This window comes from Monosiga brevicollis, genomic scaffold (assembly GCF_000002865.3).
Source record: "Monosiga brevicollis MX1 MONBRscaffold_30 genomic scaffold, whole genome shotgun sequence".
Lineage (NCBI taxonomy): Eukaryota > Choanoflagellata > Craspedida > Salpingoecidae > Monosiga > Monosiga brevicollis.
In genome coordinates this window covers 289712-302617 of record NW_001865067.1, presented here as the reverse complement: position 1 = coordinate 302617, position 12906 = coordinate 289712, and the positions used below count along the sequence as shown (strand labels likewise).

The window sequence follows — 12906 nt, the reverse complement described above, 5'->3', positions numbered from 1 at the left end:
GAGTGCTGGCAGCGTGGAAGTTGTGAGTCCCCCTCCCTGTTTTTTTGGGAGTGGATGGCGAGGGCGTTTTCCTCTCTCCTTCCTCGACTGATGCTGGAGCTTACTTGGGTCTGATAAGTGCAGTCTGGCCCCGATCAGCGAGACGCGCAAGGTTTGCCGTTAACGACGCATGCGCAAGAGCATTCCAGTCGATAAGCTGATTTCCAGAGTGGGTACACTCCCCCGTTTTGTTGAGTTGTTGAGTGATAAGAGAGGGAGCGAGTTTGCCTGTGAGCACTTAACCAAGGATGCTATTCGTCAGCACTTGTACCAAAATGCTTGATCCAACTTGGCAGGATTGTCACGCGTTTTCTTCTTGTGCTTGGGGTCTTAAGGTGACCCTCACACAAGTCATCGCGCTGCTATCGCCATCACTGGCACCAGTTCAGAGTCGCACCCTAACCGTCATGATAAAAAGCCAACAAGCTCGGCATGACACACACACACCGCTCTTTGGCTGCTTCTCTCCATCCCTCCTTCCGTCTTTCCCTCCTTCTCTCCTTCACTCCTTCTCTCCTTCTCTCCTTCTCTCCTTCTCTCCTTCTCTCCTTCTCATGACCATGACGGTGATGATGGAATGCTTGACCTTGCGTACAGCATGATGACAAGGCATGCGGATTTCTTATGCATGAGAGACACGGGGGAGCCGGGGGTCAGCATCAACCAACGAGTGCAGATTCCCTAACGCACCCCAAAGTTAACACTGTGTTTGGGTCCACTCCCTGCTTGGGGTGCTCAATGCTACTCAAAAAAACCCTAAAGGGCAAGGCTTTTGTCAGGACAAGTGCGGCAAGGCTTTTGTCAGGACATGTGCGTGACTGGCATGTTGCCCGACTGCGTAGGTTGGGTCTACATGGGGCTATCAGACGGCAGATCTCAAACAACATCTCCTCCATTCAACAGCAGTGGGGACTGGGCCAGCGAGGAAGCAGCTCACGTGTTGCTCTGGTTGATTGTCACTCAGTACCAGCACAGTTGCCTACCTGACAAAAAGGGTAGCACCATGATATGGTGTGAAAGAAAGATGCTGTGTGTTGGCACTGGCGACCCAACGAAAGGCTTTAGAGCCCAGTTGCCCCTCAACCTTTTACAGCCAGAGTATCATCCTGCTGAGCGTCACACACTGCCCCCTACGTCGTGGGGTCATATCGTATTGAATGAGCTGTCGATACGAGCCTGTGCTTGATCCAAGCCGCAAACGATCCTATCAGCCGGCAAATAAAGTCCAAGAAGTTTTTGCACTCGCGATCACCATGGCTCATTTTATACATCCCGCACCCTGCAACACCCGCCTCCTCACGCCAACTGCACCAGCACGGTCCCTCCCTCCATTTTCAACCCGCTTTGCCTCGACCCAGACAAAATCAGCCCGACACCCAGGACCTGTTCCGTCCCTCCTCACCCAGAGCCATGTGCGCTGCTGCTGCCAACCCAGCGCCTATTTCCCCCCCTACCCTGGCGGATATTGTGCGTCACGCCTACAACAAGAACATCCTCCTGACTACTCAAGCCACCACCTTTTCGCACGCGCGCAGCCAAGCTCGACGCAGCCCTTACTCTCAAGCCATTCCTGGCATTGCCGCTGGCCACAACGGATCGATCCTTTGCTACAAGCTGCAGCAGACCTGCTTCTGGCGTCACTTGCAACGCGTCTTCTTCGACAACCCGCATGAGTGCAGCTTCTACGAGAGCATGACCGTGACCGAGTACGAGCAGTATGTTCAGGCCAAGCACCGAGCCTCTATCTTGGAAGCAGCAATGGTCGTGGGGATCGAGGCAACGAATGTGACAGAGCCTCACACCGACATGGCCATCCCGACTTTCGCTGCTGCTACCACGCTTGATACCGCTGCCACAGCTGCTACAGCTATTACAACAATCACAGCGGCCTCTCCTCCTTCTTCTCGTGTGCAGACCAACGTCGCCGCTGCCACCTCCTCCCGCTCGACAACCATGAACAAGCCTATCAATGTCATCAAACAAAATGTTATTGAGAACTACAAGCCCACGATTGATGACGACGACAACGACTCGATACCAACACGACTGCAGACCTTGGTGCGCTGTACCCCTCGCCTGGCGCGTCATCACCACGCCCGTCAGCGCCGATCTTTCTCCCGATCCCGAGCCTGCTCCGACGACCGCCATCATCTCCGAGACGATTCTACCCAGCTGGCACACGTGGAGAGTGTACCTCGTGGCAATGTCTCAGCCCAGTCCTCCATTGGCACTGCACACGCCTCGCTGCAGGCTCGATCCTTTATCTGCTGACGATCATGCCCTTTGGCTGGTCTCAGCTATGACCAGTCGGGGTGACCCTGATTTCTTGCTCATCCCCTGGTGGCCATCTTCCTCACATTTATGATAACATACATCCGGATAGAATAATATCATCATAGACGAAATCGTTCCAACCTCTCCGTGTGTACAATACTAATGCCTCTCGCAACTCGACCAATTGATCAACAACACAGCCGCCAAACCTTCCTCTTTTGCCTCGAACATTCCTCAATCCAATATCCTGAGCGACGTCTCCCACGCCCATAACCAGCCAGCCATTCGATCCACATCCTCAAACAAGCACAGCCCCCTTTCGCGGTTTCCAATCTTGAGCGTCAAATCAAAGGGTGTCGAATTGACAATAACGTCTGACAATTTGCGTCAGGCCCCCAATTCCATTCCAAAGGGCGTCGAAACGAGAAGGGCTGCTGTTGGGTTTTTGCGGAACCTTAGCAAACCTTGCTTGGGTTTTTGCGGAACCTTAGCAAACCTTGCGCGGAAGCAACGCCTGCGAAAATCCCGAAACTGAGAGACATCGGTTCTGGTACACCCCATTCCGAGTTGGCGCAGGGTTCAACAAAGCTTCCCCAACGTGTCCTCTCCAAGCGTAGGGCCATCATCAGTAGCCCCCTTTCCATGCTACATCTGGACCTCAAAAGAGTGATGGAAGTTGAGGCTCGTGCCGTGCGTCGTGCATTTTTTTCACGGCCGCTCGGGCCCAGCACAGCACGCATCAGCTAGCCCTGTTCAAATCAGGCAACATGGCTATGGCTCACTGCCCTCGCACCAGCACACGGCTGTCCGGATCAAACAGCACGACCAACTTGGCGGCCACACCTGTAGCTCAGGCCTCAGGCCCACCATCATCTGCGAGCTCGACACTGGGCGACATCGTTCGCACTGCTCACAACAAGAACAAGCGAAACATGCGCCGACGCCGCGGTCTGCATCACGTACTGCAACAATCGCAGTTCTGGCGCCACCTCCAGCACACCTTCCTTACTAATCCGGCCGAGTCAGCCCTTTTCGAGAACATGACCGTCCTGGAATACGAGAACTACTGCCGTGCTCGAATGGCAGATGTCCATCCCAAATCACCATCCAACCCGTCGACCAAACCTGCCCTTCGACGCTCATCAGAAGATTCCCATTCGCAATCACCGACGGAGACAAAGTCCTGCCAAGGGGGCACATGTCAACGGAAACGTTGCTCTTACGCCATTTTAATCGCGATCGTGTAAAGCGGGCTAGCTTGATGGGCCAGCCATTTGAAAATGGCGGCGGCTTGTTTCTGAGAAACATCCTCGCCCGACACCTTGATCTGCGATAAAAGAACCCTCACCCTCGCCCAATTTACTCATTTTTTGGGTTGCCCGCGCGCCGGCCATCGATCTCCGTGATCTTTGTTTTAATTTGTTTTTGTTTTGTCTTTTATAATACAATAGATCCTACACATACTGCGCCCAAGCGATGGCTTCCCGCTGTTCTGACGAATCGCTACTTTGAAATGCGGACGAAGCAGCCCCCGAGATGTCCTAACATGTAGACGAGAAATTGAACACTTTTGCTTACCAACAATATCCAACATCATGCGCATGTACAACTGTAAAGAGCTTTGCCTTCGTCAAATCTCAATCCAACACCTCAACAATGCCGGCTTACATCCATATCTCAATGTTCAATCTGATGCCCCTTTGTGCCTCCGCCTTGCACGTCCTCAACTTTGCACCTCCTCAACCTTGGCCCCGCATTTCATCTCCAGTTGAGCCATTCGTAAAATCAGCGACGAGTATATTGATAAGCATCCACAGCCCCGTGCAAGTCATTGTAAACCCACGCAGGCTCCAACAGGCAGCTTTGAAGAAGAGTCCGGTTATAACATTACCCAGCAATAACAGCTCCTGCGTTTCCTTGGACCAGCAATGAGCAACAGCCAACTTGCAGGGCACGTGAGCACGATGCGAAAGATAGTGGTATGGCCATGGGCCATGGATTGGCGCACATCCTCTTTCTCAACGTACAGCCAAGGCCTTCTCCGGACCAAACCGATGCAGGCCAAAGCAAGGAGCGAGGACACGAGCACGAGGTCGCCCCCAAGGGCCAGGATACCAACGCCGTGCGACTGACTGACTGACTGACTGACTGACTGACCAAGGGTGGTGTCGTCTGGACCTGCGCAATTGGATGCGTTTTAATGTCAGAAAGTACTAGAGGAATGAATGTAGCCAAGGCACCCAGGGGACGGCAGTTATGATGACCGGGGTGGTGTGCATGGCCCAACGTAATCTATTGTAAGAAAATAATGGGAAATGAATCAATTCGAAAGAAAACCAAAAGCACACCCACAACGACCACAGAAGGTTGTTGTCGAGCAATTTTGTGTCACCAACACCAATGCTTTTTGTACATACTTCCAACCTATGGATTGGTTCGTTCTGCCTTAGTGTTGCCTTAACCCAGCTTTCCCGCTTACTCCCCTAGATTGGCGAGAAAGCCTGTTGGTGGTGCGCTTCCTTTTAAGCAGAAGCAGAGACATAAAGCATAATATGCATTCCAACTCCTTCCAACGAATGCGTGTGTGTGTGTGTGTGTGTGTGTGCGAGGTACGATGTCTCGAGGGGGGGGCACAACTTGAACTCATGGTCCAAGCGGTGGCATTTTTCATCTCCCCCTTGGCCTCATCATCATCATCATCATCATCATCATTATCGTCATCAACAGCAGCAGCAGCCAGCAGCATCAATCAACACTTAGTGCCCATCACAACAACCGCCATGCCTTCCTCCTCCCCCACCGCCACCACTCTGGCCGATGTCGTTCGCATGGCCTACCACAAGAACATCAAAATGTGCAAGCAACAAGACCGCATGGCTCTCCGACAGACGGTCCAGCAGTCGCAGTTCTGGCGCCACCTCCAGCACACCTTCCTCGAGGACCCCCAGGAGGGTGCCTGCTTGGAACGCATGACTGTTCCCCAGTTTGAGGCCCACCGTCGACGATCGGCCAGCCCCTTGAGCCACACCAAGCCCGTTGCCTCGGCAAAGACCGACCTCGTCACCCCGCCTCTGCACCAAGTCGAGCCCAGCCACATTGTGGTCCGGCCCTGCCGCCGCTCCGTCCTGGCCTCGGCCAACCGGGTCGGTATCTGCTCCACCGTCTAGTTGGGTATCCGTCTTCTCCGAGTCGACACTCTCCCAACCCGAGAGAAACCTGTGTACATCATATTACAGTCCTATATTATTATGTTTATAATGATGATGACATCCTAGTATCAACCTGCTCCTGCCAGCCCGAGTCCATGGCAGGCCTCTCTACTTTTTTTTATTCTTTTTTCAATGCTCTAGTGACGTGCTCCTTCCCTCCTTGCTTGTGTTCATATGGAGCCGATGCCACTGTGTGGCCGAAACGTTATGATCCAAATCGATTACCGATTTCTCGACTACCATCAATCTCTGCCTCGATCTTCTTCCTCCTTTCCGCATTATAAACAAAAAATATCATCACTCTTTGAAGACCACTCTCTTCCTAGACTCAGCCACTTTGCATTCTCACTGCCTCATTCCCTCAAACTACCGGTGCCAGCAGGAGGGAAGACACATAACACTGTTCTGTTACTCTTTGTCAAGAGTTGGCACAATCCAACCATCACACAGCCAGCGCCGCTCTGCTCATCAATCTACACTCTCTCATGATAACATACGTCATGTCGTCAATTCGCGGGCTCGCACACCAGGACACCCGTTAATCCAAAGCAACCATCAGATAATAATTGAAACAGAAGAAAATACCATGCATTGTACATTGTAAATGTACATGCAGATGGCAAGAAACACTAGTGTGGAGCACTGTACATTTCTCAAATTTATGGCTGGGCGTGACCCATTACTCCTTAGGATCCCTGCCCTTCAGCCACGGCATACAGCAAAAGATGCCAAATGGGAAAACCCACCCTCCTATTCGGCGCCACTGCTCACAGAGGCCGAATCCCTCGGCTCAACCCTTGCCGCCACACGTGACCAGAATATTGGCTCACAGCTCGTCGAAACCGTGGTCGGCGCCTCAGTCGTCGATATCGTGGCACCGGTGGGACCTTGCTCCGTACACAGGGCCCGTGCGTCTGAAAGCTCGATCCTCTCTTGACTAGACCCAAGTAATTGCTAGTGGCAGCTCCAGCTCCACCTCCAGCATCAACCGAGGAAGAGGAGGAAAAAAAGCTCGTGGTACCATCTCCCAACGCAGGAGGGAGCTCGGGCGCCACAACTAGGCGGCGCGGCTGTACCACCACCACACCGCCAGCTCCCTCGCCCCGACGGAGCACGCTTCTCTGATCAACATCCCTGCCAGCTGCAGCGGTATCATCTGCCGCCACCACAGACACGTGGTCCAACTCTTCAGTATGCCGTCTGGAATGACCACAAGAAGCACAGCCTGCGCATTCCCTCGGTGCATGATGGCCGTACACCGGGCCTCCGTCTTCGCTCCTATGCGCTGCCGACACAGTCGCTCTTGCTGCTGGCGTTGTTGTTGTGGCCGGGGTGGCCGCTGTTGCTCCCGTCGTTGCTCCCGTCGTTGCTCCCGTCCTTGCTCCCGTCCTTGCTCCCGTCCTTGCTGCCGCCGTTGTTGCTGCTGCTGCTGCGCCATGGCGCGACATCAGCTGGCGCACCAGCTAGCCCAGAAACGCACGTACTTGGGCCTGCCGACGAACAGCCTCGTCGCTCGATTCATTCGACAACAAAGGCGCCGCTGTCATGGCAGTCATCGTGGCTGGCGCGCCGACGCATGTCGCTGCCCCGCCCATCTTCGTCCAGAATCGGCCCTGTGCGCTGCAGTCGATGCAGGCACACTCATAGCCCTCGCCCCAAGCACCGAGCTTATGACCTCGCGCTCGTGGGGAGCGTGGCCCATCGGCACATGCGCTCGCGGTCGACTCGTCCCGATACCGGCTGCCCAAGTGGGCATCTCACACGCATCTCCCTGCTTGAACTTGTCGTGTGGTCAATGGTCGTGTGCGGGGGAAAAGGGAAAATGACCATCTTCGCTCTGCGCACCCCACCAAACCCCGATGCCCACCCCTAACCCAACCGGGCCCACGGGTTCATGGTAGTGGAGATGACGCTCGTGTCCTTAACCCGTTGAGCTACGACGGATGCTCCACGTCAGGACCCCAACCATTTCAGGCGTCAGAGCGTAGGCATCCGTGAGCCCCAACCCACCATAACGTCAGATTTGACACGGGTCAGAACCCCCTTGCACACCTTGCTGATATCGCTGTCACCCCCGTTTTGCCACCATGATGAGGCCTCGTGAGGGTCAAAGCCTCCATGATGAAGGCTTGTAAGGGGCAAGCCTTTGGTCGCAGGCGTTATGATGTTACCACATGCCACCGAAACTCCTCCCCTCTTGAAATAACGGTCACAACGAAAAGGCAATGAATGATGGTAAGAGTAGTAACGACGACTGACCCAAGCCTTTGCACGAGTCGATGAAACGCGAGGTTCCCTTGGCCTTGAATTTGAGCTAGTGTCAAAGCCGCTCATGTACGGCGTGAGGATGGTCTCGGCAGAGCGAGCTGTTGGCATCCCCTCGAGAAGCCAAAATCCAAAGAGTCATCCCATTCATCAGAAAATTTTTCGTGGGAAAAAAGGCTGTAGGCTAACTAACCTTCTCCCAAAATACAGGATAGGGACTAAACCAACAAAACTGAAGACGGCACATGTCCGTTGCACATGTGGGGGCGCGCACTTGCTGAGAATTATCCGCCTTCCCAAGAACAGGCAGCTGAAAAGTAGGGTAGAGCAGTGACTGCCTCGTGGTGTGTAGATGACTGATTGCAGACAGCCGTATCACCTGCGCAGTGAGATGCACCCTATTGTCAGAAAATCGCAGAGATTCGAACGAACACCCATGTGTCACCCACAACGAACACGAGCACACGAGGTTGTCGAGCAATTTTGTGTCACCAACACCAATGCTTTTTGTACATACTTCCAACCTATGGATTGGTTCGTTCTGCCTTAGTGTTGCCTTAACCCAGCTTTCCCGCTTACTCCCCTAGATTGGCGAGAAAGCCTGTTGGTGGTGCGCTTCCTTTTAAGCAGAAGCAGAGACATAAAGCATAATATGCATTCCAACTCCTTCCAACGAATGCGTGTGTGTGTGTGTGTGTGTGTGTGCGAGGTACGATGTCTCGAGGGGGGGGCACAACTTGAACTCATGGTCCAAGCGGTGGCATTTTTCATCTCCCCCTTGGCCTCATCATCATCATCATCATCATCATCATTATCGTCATCAACAGCAGCAGCAGCCAGCAGCATCAATCAACACTTAGTGCCCATCACAACAACCGCCATGCCTTCCTCCTCCCCCACCGCCACCACTCTGGCCGATGTCGTTCGCATGGCCTACCACAAGAACATCAAAATGTGCAAGCAACAAGACCGCATGGCTCTCCGACAGACGGTCCAGCAGTCGCAGTTCTGGCGCCACCTCCAGCACACCTTCCTCGAGGACCCCCAGGAGGGTGCCTGCTTGGAACGCATGACTGTTCCCCAGTTTGAGGCCCACCGTCGACGATCGGCCAGCCCCTTGAGCCACACCAAGCCCGTTGCCTCGGCAAAGACCGACCTCGTCACCCCGCCTCTGCACCAAGTCGAGCCCAGCCACATTGTGGTCCGGCCCTGCCGCCGCTCCGTCCTGGCCTCGGCCAACCGGGTCGGTATCTGCTCCACCGTCTAGTTGGGTATCCGTCTTCTCCGAGTCGACACTCTCCCAACCCGAGAGAAACCTGTGTACATCATATTACAGTCCTATATTATTATGTTTATAATGATGATGACATCCTAGTATCAACCTGCTCCTGCCAGCCCGAGTCCATGGCAGGCCTCTCTACTTTTTTTTATTCTTTTTTCAATGCTCTAGTGACGTGCTCCTTCCCTCCTTGCTTGTGTTCATATGGAGCCGATGCCACTGTGTGGCCGAAACGTTATGATCCAAATCGATTACCGATTTCTCGACTACCATCAATCTCTGCCTCGATCTTCTTCCTCCTTTCCGCATTATAAACAAAAAATATCATCACTCTTTGAAGACCACTCTCTTCCTAGACTCAGCCACTTTGCATTCTCACTGCCTCATTCCCTCAAACTACCGGTGCCAGCAGGAGGGAAGACACATAACACTGTTCTGTTACTCTTTGTCAAGAGTTGGCACAATCCAACCATCACACAGCCAGCGCCGCTCTGCTCATCAATCTACACTCTCTCATGATAACATACGTCATGTCGTCAATTCGCGGGCTCGCACACCAGGACACCCGTTAATCCAAAGCAACCATCAGATAATAATTGAAACAGAAGAAAATACCATGCATTGTACATTGTAAATGTACATGCAGATGGCAAGAAACACTAGTGTGGAGCACTGTACATTTCTCAAATTTATGGCTGGGCGTGACCCATTACTCCTTAGGATCCCTGCCCTTCAGCCACGGCATACAGCAAAAGATGCCAAATGGGAAAACCCACCCTCCTATTCGGCGCCACTGCTCACAGAGGCCGAATCCCTCGGCTCAACCCTTGCCGCCACACGTGACCAGAATATTGGCTCACAGCTCGTCGAAACCGTGGTCGGCGCCTCAGTCGTCGATATCGTGGCACCGGTGGGACCTTGCTCCGTACACAGGGCCCGTGCGTCTGAAAGCTCGATCCTCTCTTGACTAGACCCAAGTAATTGCTAGTGGCAGCTCCAGCTCCACCTCCAGCATCAACCGAGGAAGAGGAGGAAAAAAAGCTCGTGGTACCATCTCCCAACGCAGGAGGGAGCTCGGGCGCCACAACTAGGCGGCGCGGCTGTACCACCACCACACCGCCAGCTCCCTCGCCCCGACGGAGCACGCTTCTCTGATCAACATCCCTGCCAGCTGCAGCGGTATCATCTGCCGCCACCACAGACACGTGGTCCAACTCTTCAGTATGCCGTCTGGAATGACCACAAGAAGCACAGCCTGCGCATTCCCTCGGTGCATGATGGCCGTACACCGGGCCTCCGTCTTCGCTCCTATGCGCTGCCGACACAGTCGCTCTTGCTGCTGGCGTTGTTGTTGTGGCCGGGGTGGCCGCTGTTGCTCCCGTCGTTGCTCCCGTCGTTGCTCCCGTCCTTGCTCCCGTCCTTGCTCCCGTCCTTGCTGCCGCCGTTGTTGCTGCTGCTGCTGCGCCATGGCGCGACATCAGCTGGCGCACCAGCTAGCCCAGAAACGCACGTACTTGGGCCTGCCGACGAACAGCCTCGTCGCTCGATTCATTCGACAACAAAGGCGCCGCTGTCATGGCAGTCATCGTGGCTGGCGCGCCGACGCATGTCGCTGCCCCGCCCATCTTCGTCCAGAATCGGCCCTGTGCGCTGCAGTCGATGCAGGCACACTCATAGCCCTCGCCCCAAGCACCGAGCTTATGACCTCGCGCTCGTGGGGAGCGTGGCCCATCGGCACATGCGCTCGCGGTCGACTCGTCCCGATACCGGCTGCCCAAGTGGGCAAGCTGCCCCTCAGCCTGCGATCCCGGGTCAGCCGACTCGTGGCGTGTGGGGACCGTTGCCGATGCCCTCTCACACGCATCTCCCTGCTTGAACTTGTCGTGTGGTCAATGGTCGTGTGCGGGGGAAAAGGGAAAATGACCATCTTCGCTCTGCGCACCCCACCAAACCCCGATGCCCACCCCTAACCCAACCGGGCCCACGGGTTCATGGTAGTGGAGATGACGCTCGTGTCCTTAACCCGTTGAGCTACGACGGATGCTCCACGTCAGGACCCCAACCATTTCAGGCGTCAGAGCGTAGGCATCCGTGAGCCCCAACCCACCATAACGTCAGATTTGACACGGGTCAGAACCCCCTTGCACACCTTGCTGATATCGCTGTCACCCCCGTTTTGCCACCATGATGAGGCCTCGTGAGGGTCAAAGCCTCCATGATGAAGGCTTGTAAGGGGCAAGCCTTTGGTCGCAGGCGTTATGATGTTACCACATGCCACCGAAACTCCTCCCCTCTTGAAATAACGGTCACAACGAAAAGGCAATGAATGATGGTAAGAGTAGTAACGACGACTGACCCAAGCCTTTGCACGAGTCGATGAAACGCGAGGTTCCCTTGGCCTTGAATTTGAGCTAGTGTCAAAGCCGCTCATGTACGGCGTGAGGATGGTCTCGGCAGAGCGAGCTGTTGGCATCCCCTCGAGAAGCCAAAATCCAAAGAGTCATCCCATTCATCAGAAAATTTTTCGTGGGAAAAAAGGCTGTAGGCTAACTAACCTTCTCCCAAAATACAGGATAGGGACTAAACCAACAAAACTGAAGACGGCACATGTCCGTTGCACATGTGGGGGCGCGCACTTGCTGAGAATTATCCGCCTTCCCAAGAACAGGCAGCTGAAAAGTAGGGTAGAGCAGTGACTGCCTCGTGGTGTGTAGATGACTGATTGCAGACAGCCGTATCACCTGCGCAGTGAGATGCACCCTATTGTCAGAAAATCGCAGAGATTCGAACGAACACCCATGTGTCACCCACAACGAACACGAGCACACGAGGTTGTCGAGCAATTTTGTGTCACCAACACCAATGCTTTTTGTACATACTTCCAACCTATGGATTGGTTCGTTCTGCCTTAGTGTTGCCTTAACCCAGCTTTCCCGCTTACTCCCCTAGATTGGCGAGAAAGCCTGTTGGTGGTGCGCTTCCTTTTAAGCAGAAGCAGAGACATAAAGCATAATATGCATTCCAACTCCTTCCAACGAATGCGTGTGTGTGTGTGTGTGTGTGTGTGCGAGGTACGATGTCTCGAGGGGGGGGCACAACTTGAACTCATGGTCCAAGCGGTGGCATTTTTCATCTCCCCCTTGGCCTCATCATCATCATCATCATCATCATCATTATCGTCATCAACAGCAGCAGCAGCCAGCAGCATCAATCAACACTTAGTGCCCATCACAACAACCGCCATGCCTTCCTCCTCCCCCACCGCCACCACTCTGGCCGATGTCGTTCGCATGGCCTACCACAAGAACATCAAAATGTGCAAGCAACAAGACCGCATGGCTCTCCGACAGACGGTCCAGCAGTCGCAGTTCTGGCGCCACCTCCAGCACACCTTCCTCGAGGACCCCCAGGAGGGTGCCTGCTTGGAACGCATGACTGTTCCCCAGTTTGAGGCCCACCGTCGACGATCGGCCAGCCCCTTGAGCCACACCAAGCCCGTTGCCTCGGCAAAGACCGACCTCGTCACCCCGCCTCTGCACCAAGTCGAGCCCAGCCACATTGTGGTCCGGCCCTGCCGCCGCTCCGTCCTGGCCTCGGCCAACCGGGTCGGTATCTGCTCCACCGTCTAGTTGGGTATCCGTCTTCTCCGAGTCGACACTCTCCCAACCCGAGAGAAACCTGTGTACATCATATTACAGTCCTATATTATTATGTTTATAATGATGATGACATCCTAGTATCAACCTGCTCCTGCCAGCCCGAGTCCATGGCAGGCTTCTTTATTTTTTTCTTTTTTCAATGCGCTAGTGTCGTGCTCCTTCCCTCCTTCCTTGTGTTGAT

The 12906-nt window shown here is 54.2% G+C and overlaps 7 protein-coding genes across 7 annotated transcripts; 5 read left to right on the top strand and 2 right to left on the bottom strand.

Annotated features, from left to right (window-relative positions):
* Window positions 1-663: 663 nt before the first annotated feature.
* Window positions 664-2310, top strand: MONBRDRAFT_28962 (uncharacterized protein; the record flags this gene model as incomplete). The annotated part of the gene is made up of 3 exons (XM_001749420.1): window positions 664-823; window positions 882-1137; window positions 1398-2310. The coding sequence occupies 3 exons, from the start codon at window positions 664-666 to the stop codon at window positions 2308-2310; spliced, it is 1329 nt and encodes a 442-aa protein (XP_001749472.1).
* A 770-nt stretch (window positions 2311-3080) lies between these two features.
* On the top strand, window positions 3081-3560 carry MONBRDRAFT_11584 (uncharacterized protein; the record flags this gene model as incomplete). The annotated part of the gene is made up of 1 exon (XM_001749419.1): window positions 3081-3560. The coding sequence occupies one exon, from the start codon at window positions 3081-3083 to the stop codon at window positions 3558-3560; it is 480 nt and encodes a 159-aa protein (XP_001749471.1).
* A 1398-nt stretch (window positions 3561-4958) lies between these two features.
* Window positions 4959-5480, top strand: MONBRDRAFT_28961 (uncharacterized protein; the record flags this gene model as incomplete). The annotated part of the gene is made up of 1 exon (XM_001749418.1): window positions 4959-5480. The coding sequence occupies one exon, from the start codon at window positions 4959-4961 to the stop codon at window positions 5478-5480; it is 522 nt and encodes a 173-aa protein (XP_001749470.1).
* Window positions 5481-6579: 1099 nt separating this feature from the next.
* MONBRDRAFT_11582 (uncharacterized protein) lies at window positions 6580-6960 on the bottom strand (the record flags this gene model as incomplete). The annotated part of the gene is made up of 1 exon (XM_001749367.1): window positions 6580-6960. One exon carries the CDS (start codon window positions 6958-6960, stop codon window positions 6580-6582), a length of 381 nt encoding a protein of 126 aa, XP_001749419.1.
* A 1572-nt stretch (window positions 6961-8532) lies between these two features.
* On the top strand, window positions 8533-9054 carry MONBRDRAFT_28960 (uncharacterized protein; the record flags this gene model as incomplete). Its single annotated transcript, XM_001749417.1, has 1 exon — window positions 8533-9054. The coding sequence occupies one exon, from the start codon at window positions 8533-8535 to the stop codon at window positions 9052-9054; it is 522 nt and encodes a 173-aa protein (XP_001749469.1).
* A 1099-nt stretch (window positions 9055-10153) lies between these two features.
* Window positions 10154-10534, bottom strand: MONBRDRAFT_11580 (uncharacterized protein; the record flags this gene model as incomplete). Its single annotated transcript, XM_001749366.1, has 1 exon — window positions 10154-10534. The coding sequence occupies one exon, from the start codon at window positions 10532-10534 to the stop codon at window positions 10154-10156; it is 381 nt and encodes a 126-aa protein (XP_001749418.1).
* Window positions 10535-12173: 1639 nt separating this feature from the next.
* On the top strand, window positions 12174-12695 carry MONBRDRAFT_28959 (uncharacterized protein; the record flags this gene model as incomplete). Its single annotated transcript, XM_001749416.1, has 1 exon — window positions 12174-12695. One exon carries the CDS (start codon window positions 12174-12176, stop codon window positions 12693-12695), a length of 522 nt encoding a protein of 173 aa, XP_001749468.1.
* Between the last annotated feature and the right edge of the window lie 211 nt (window positions 12696-12906).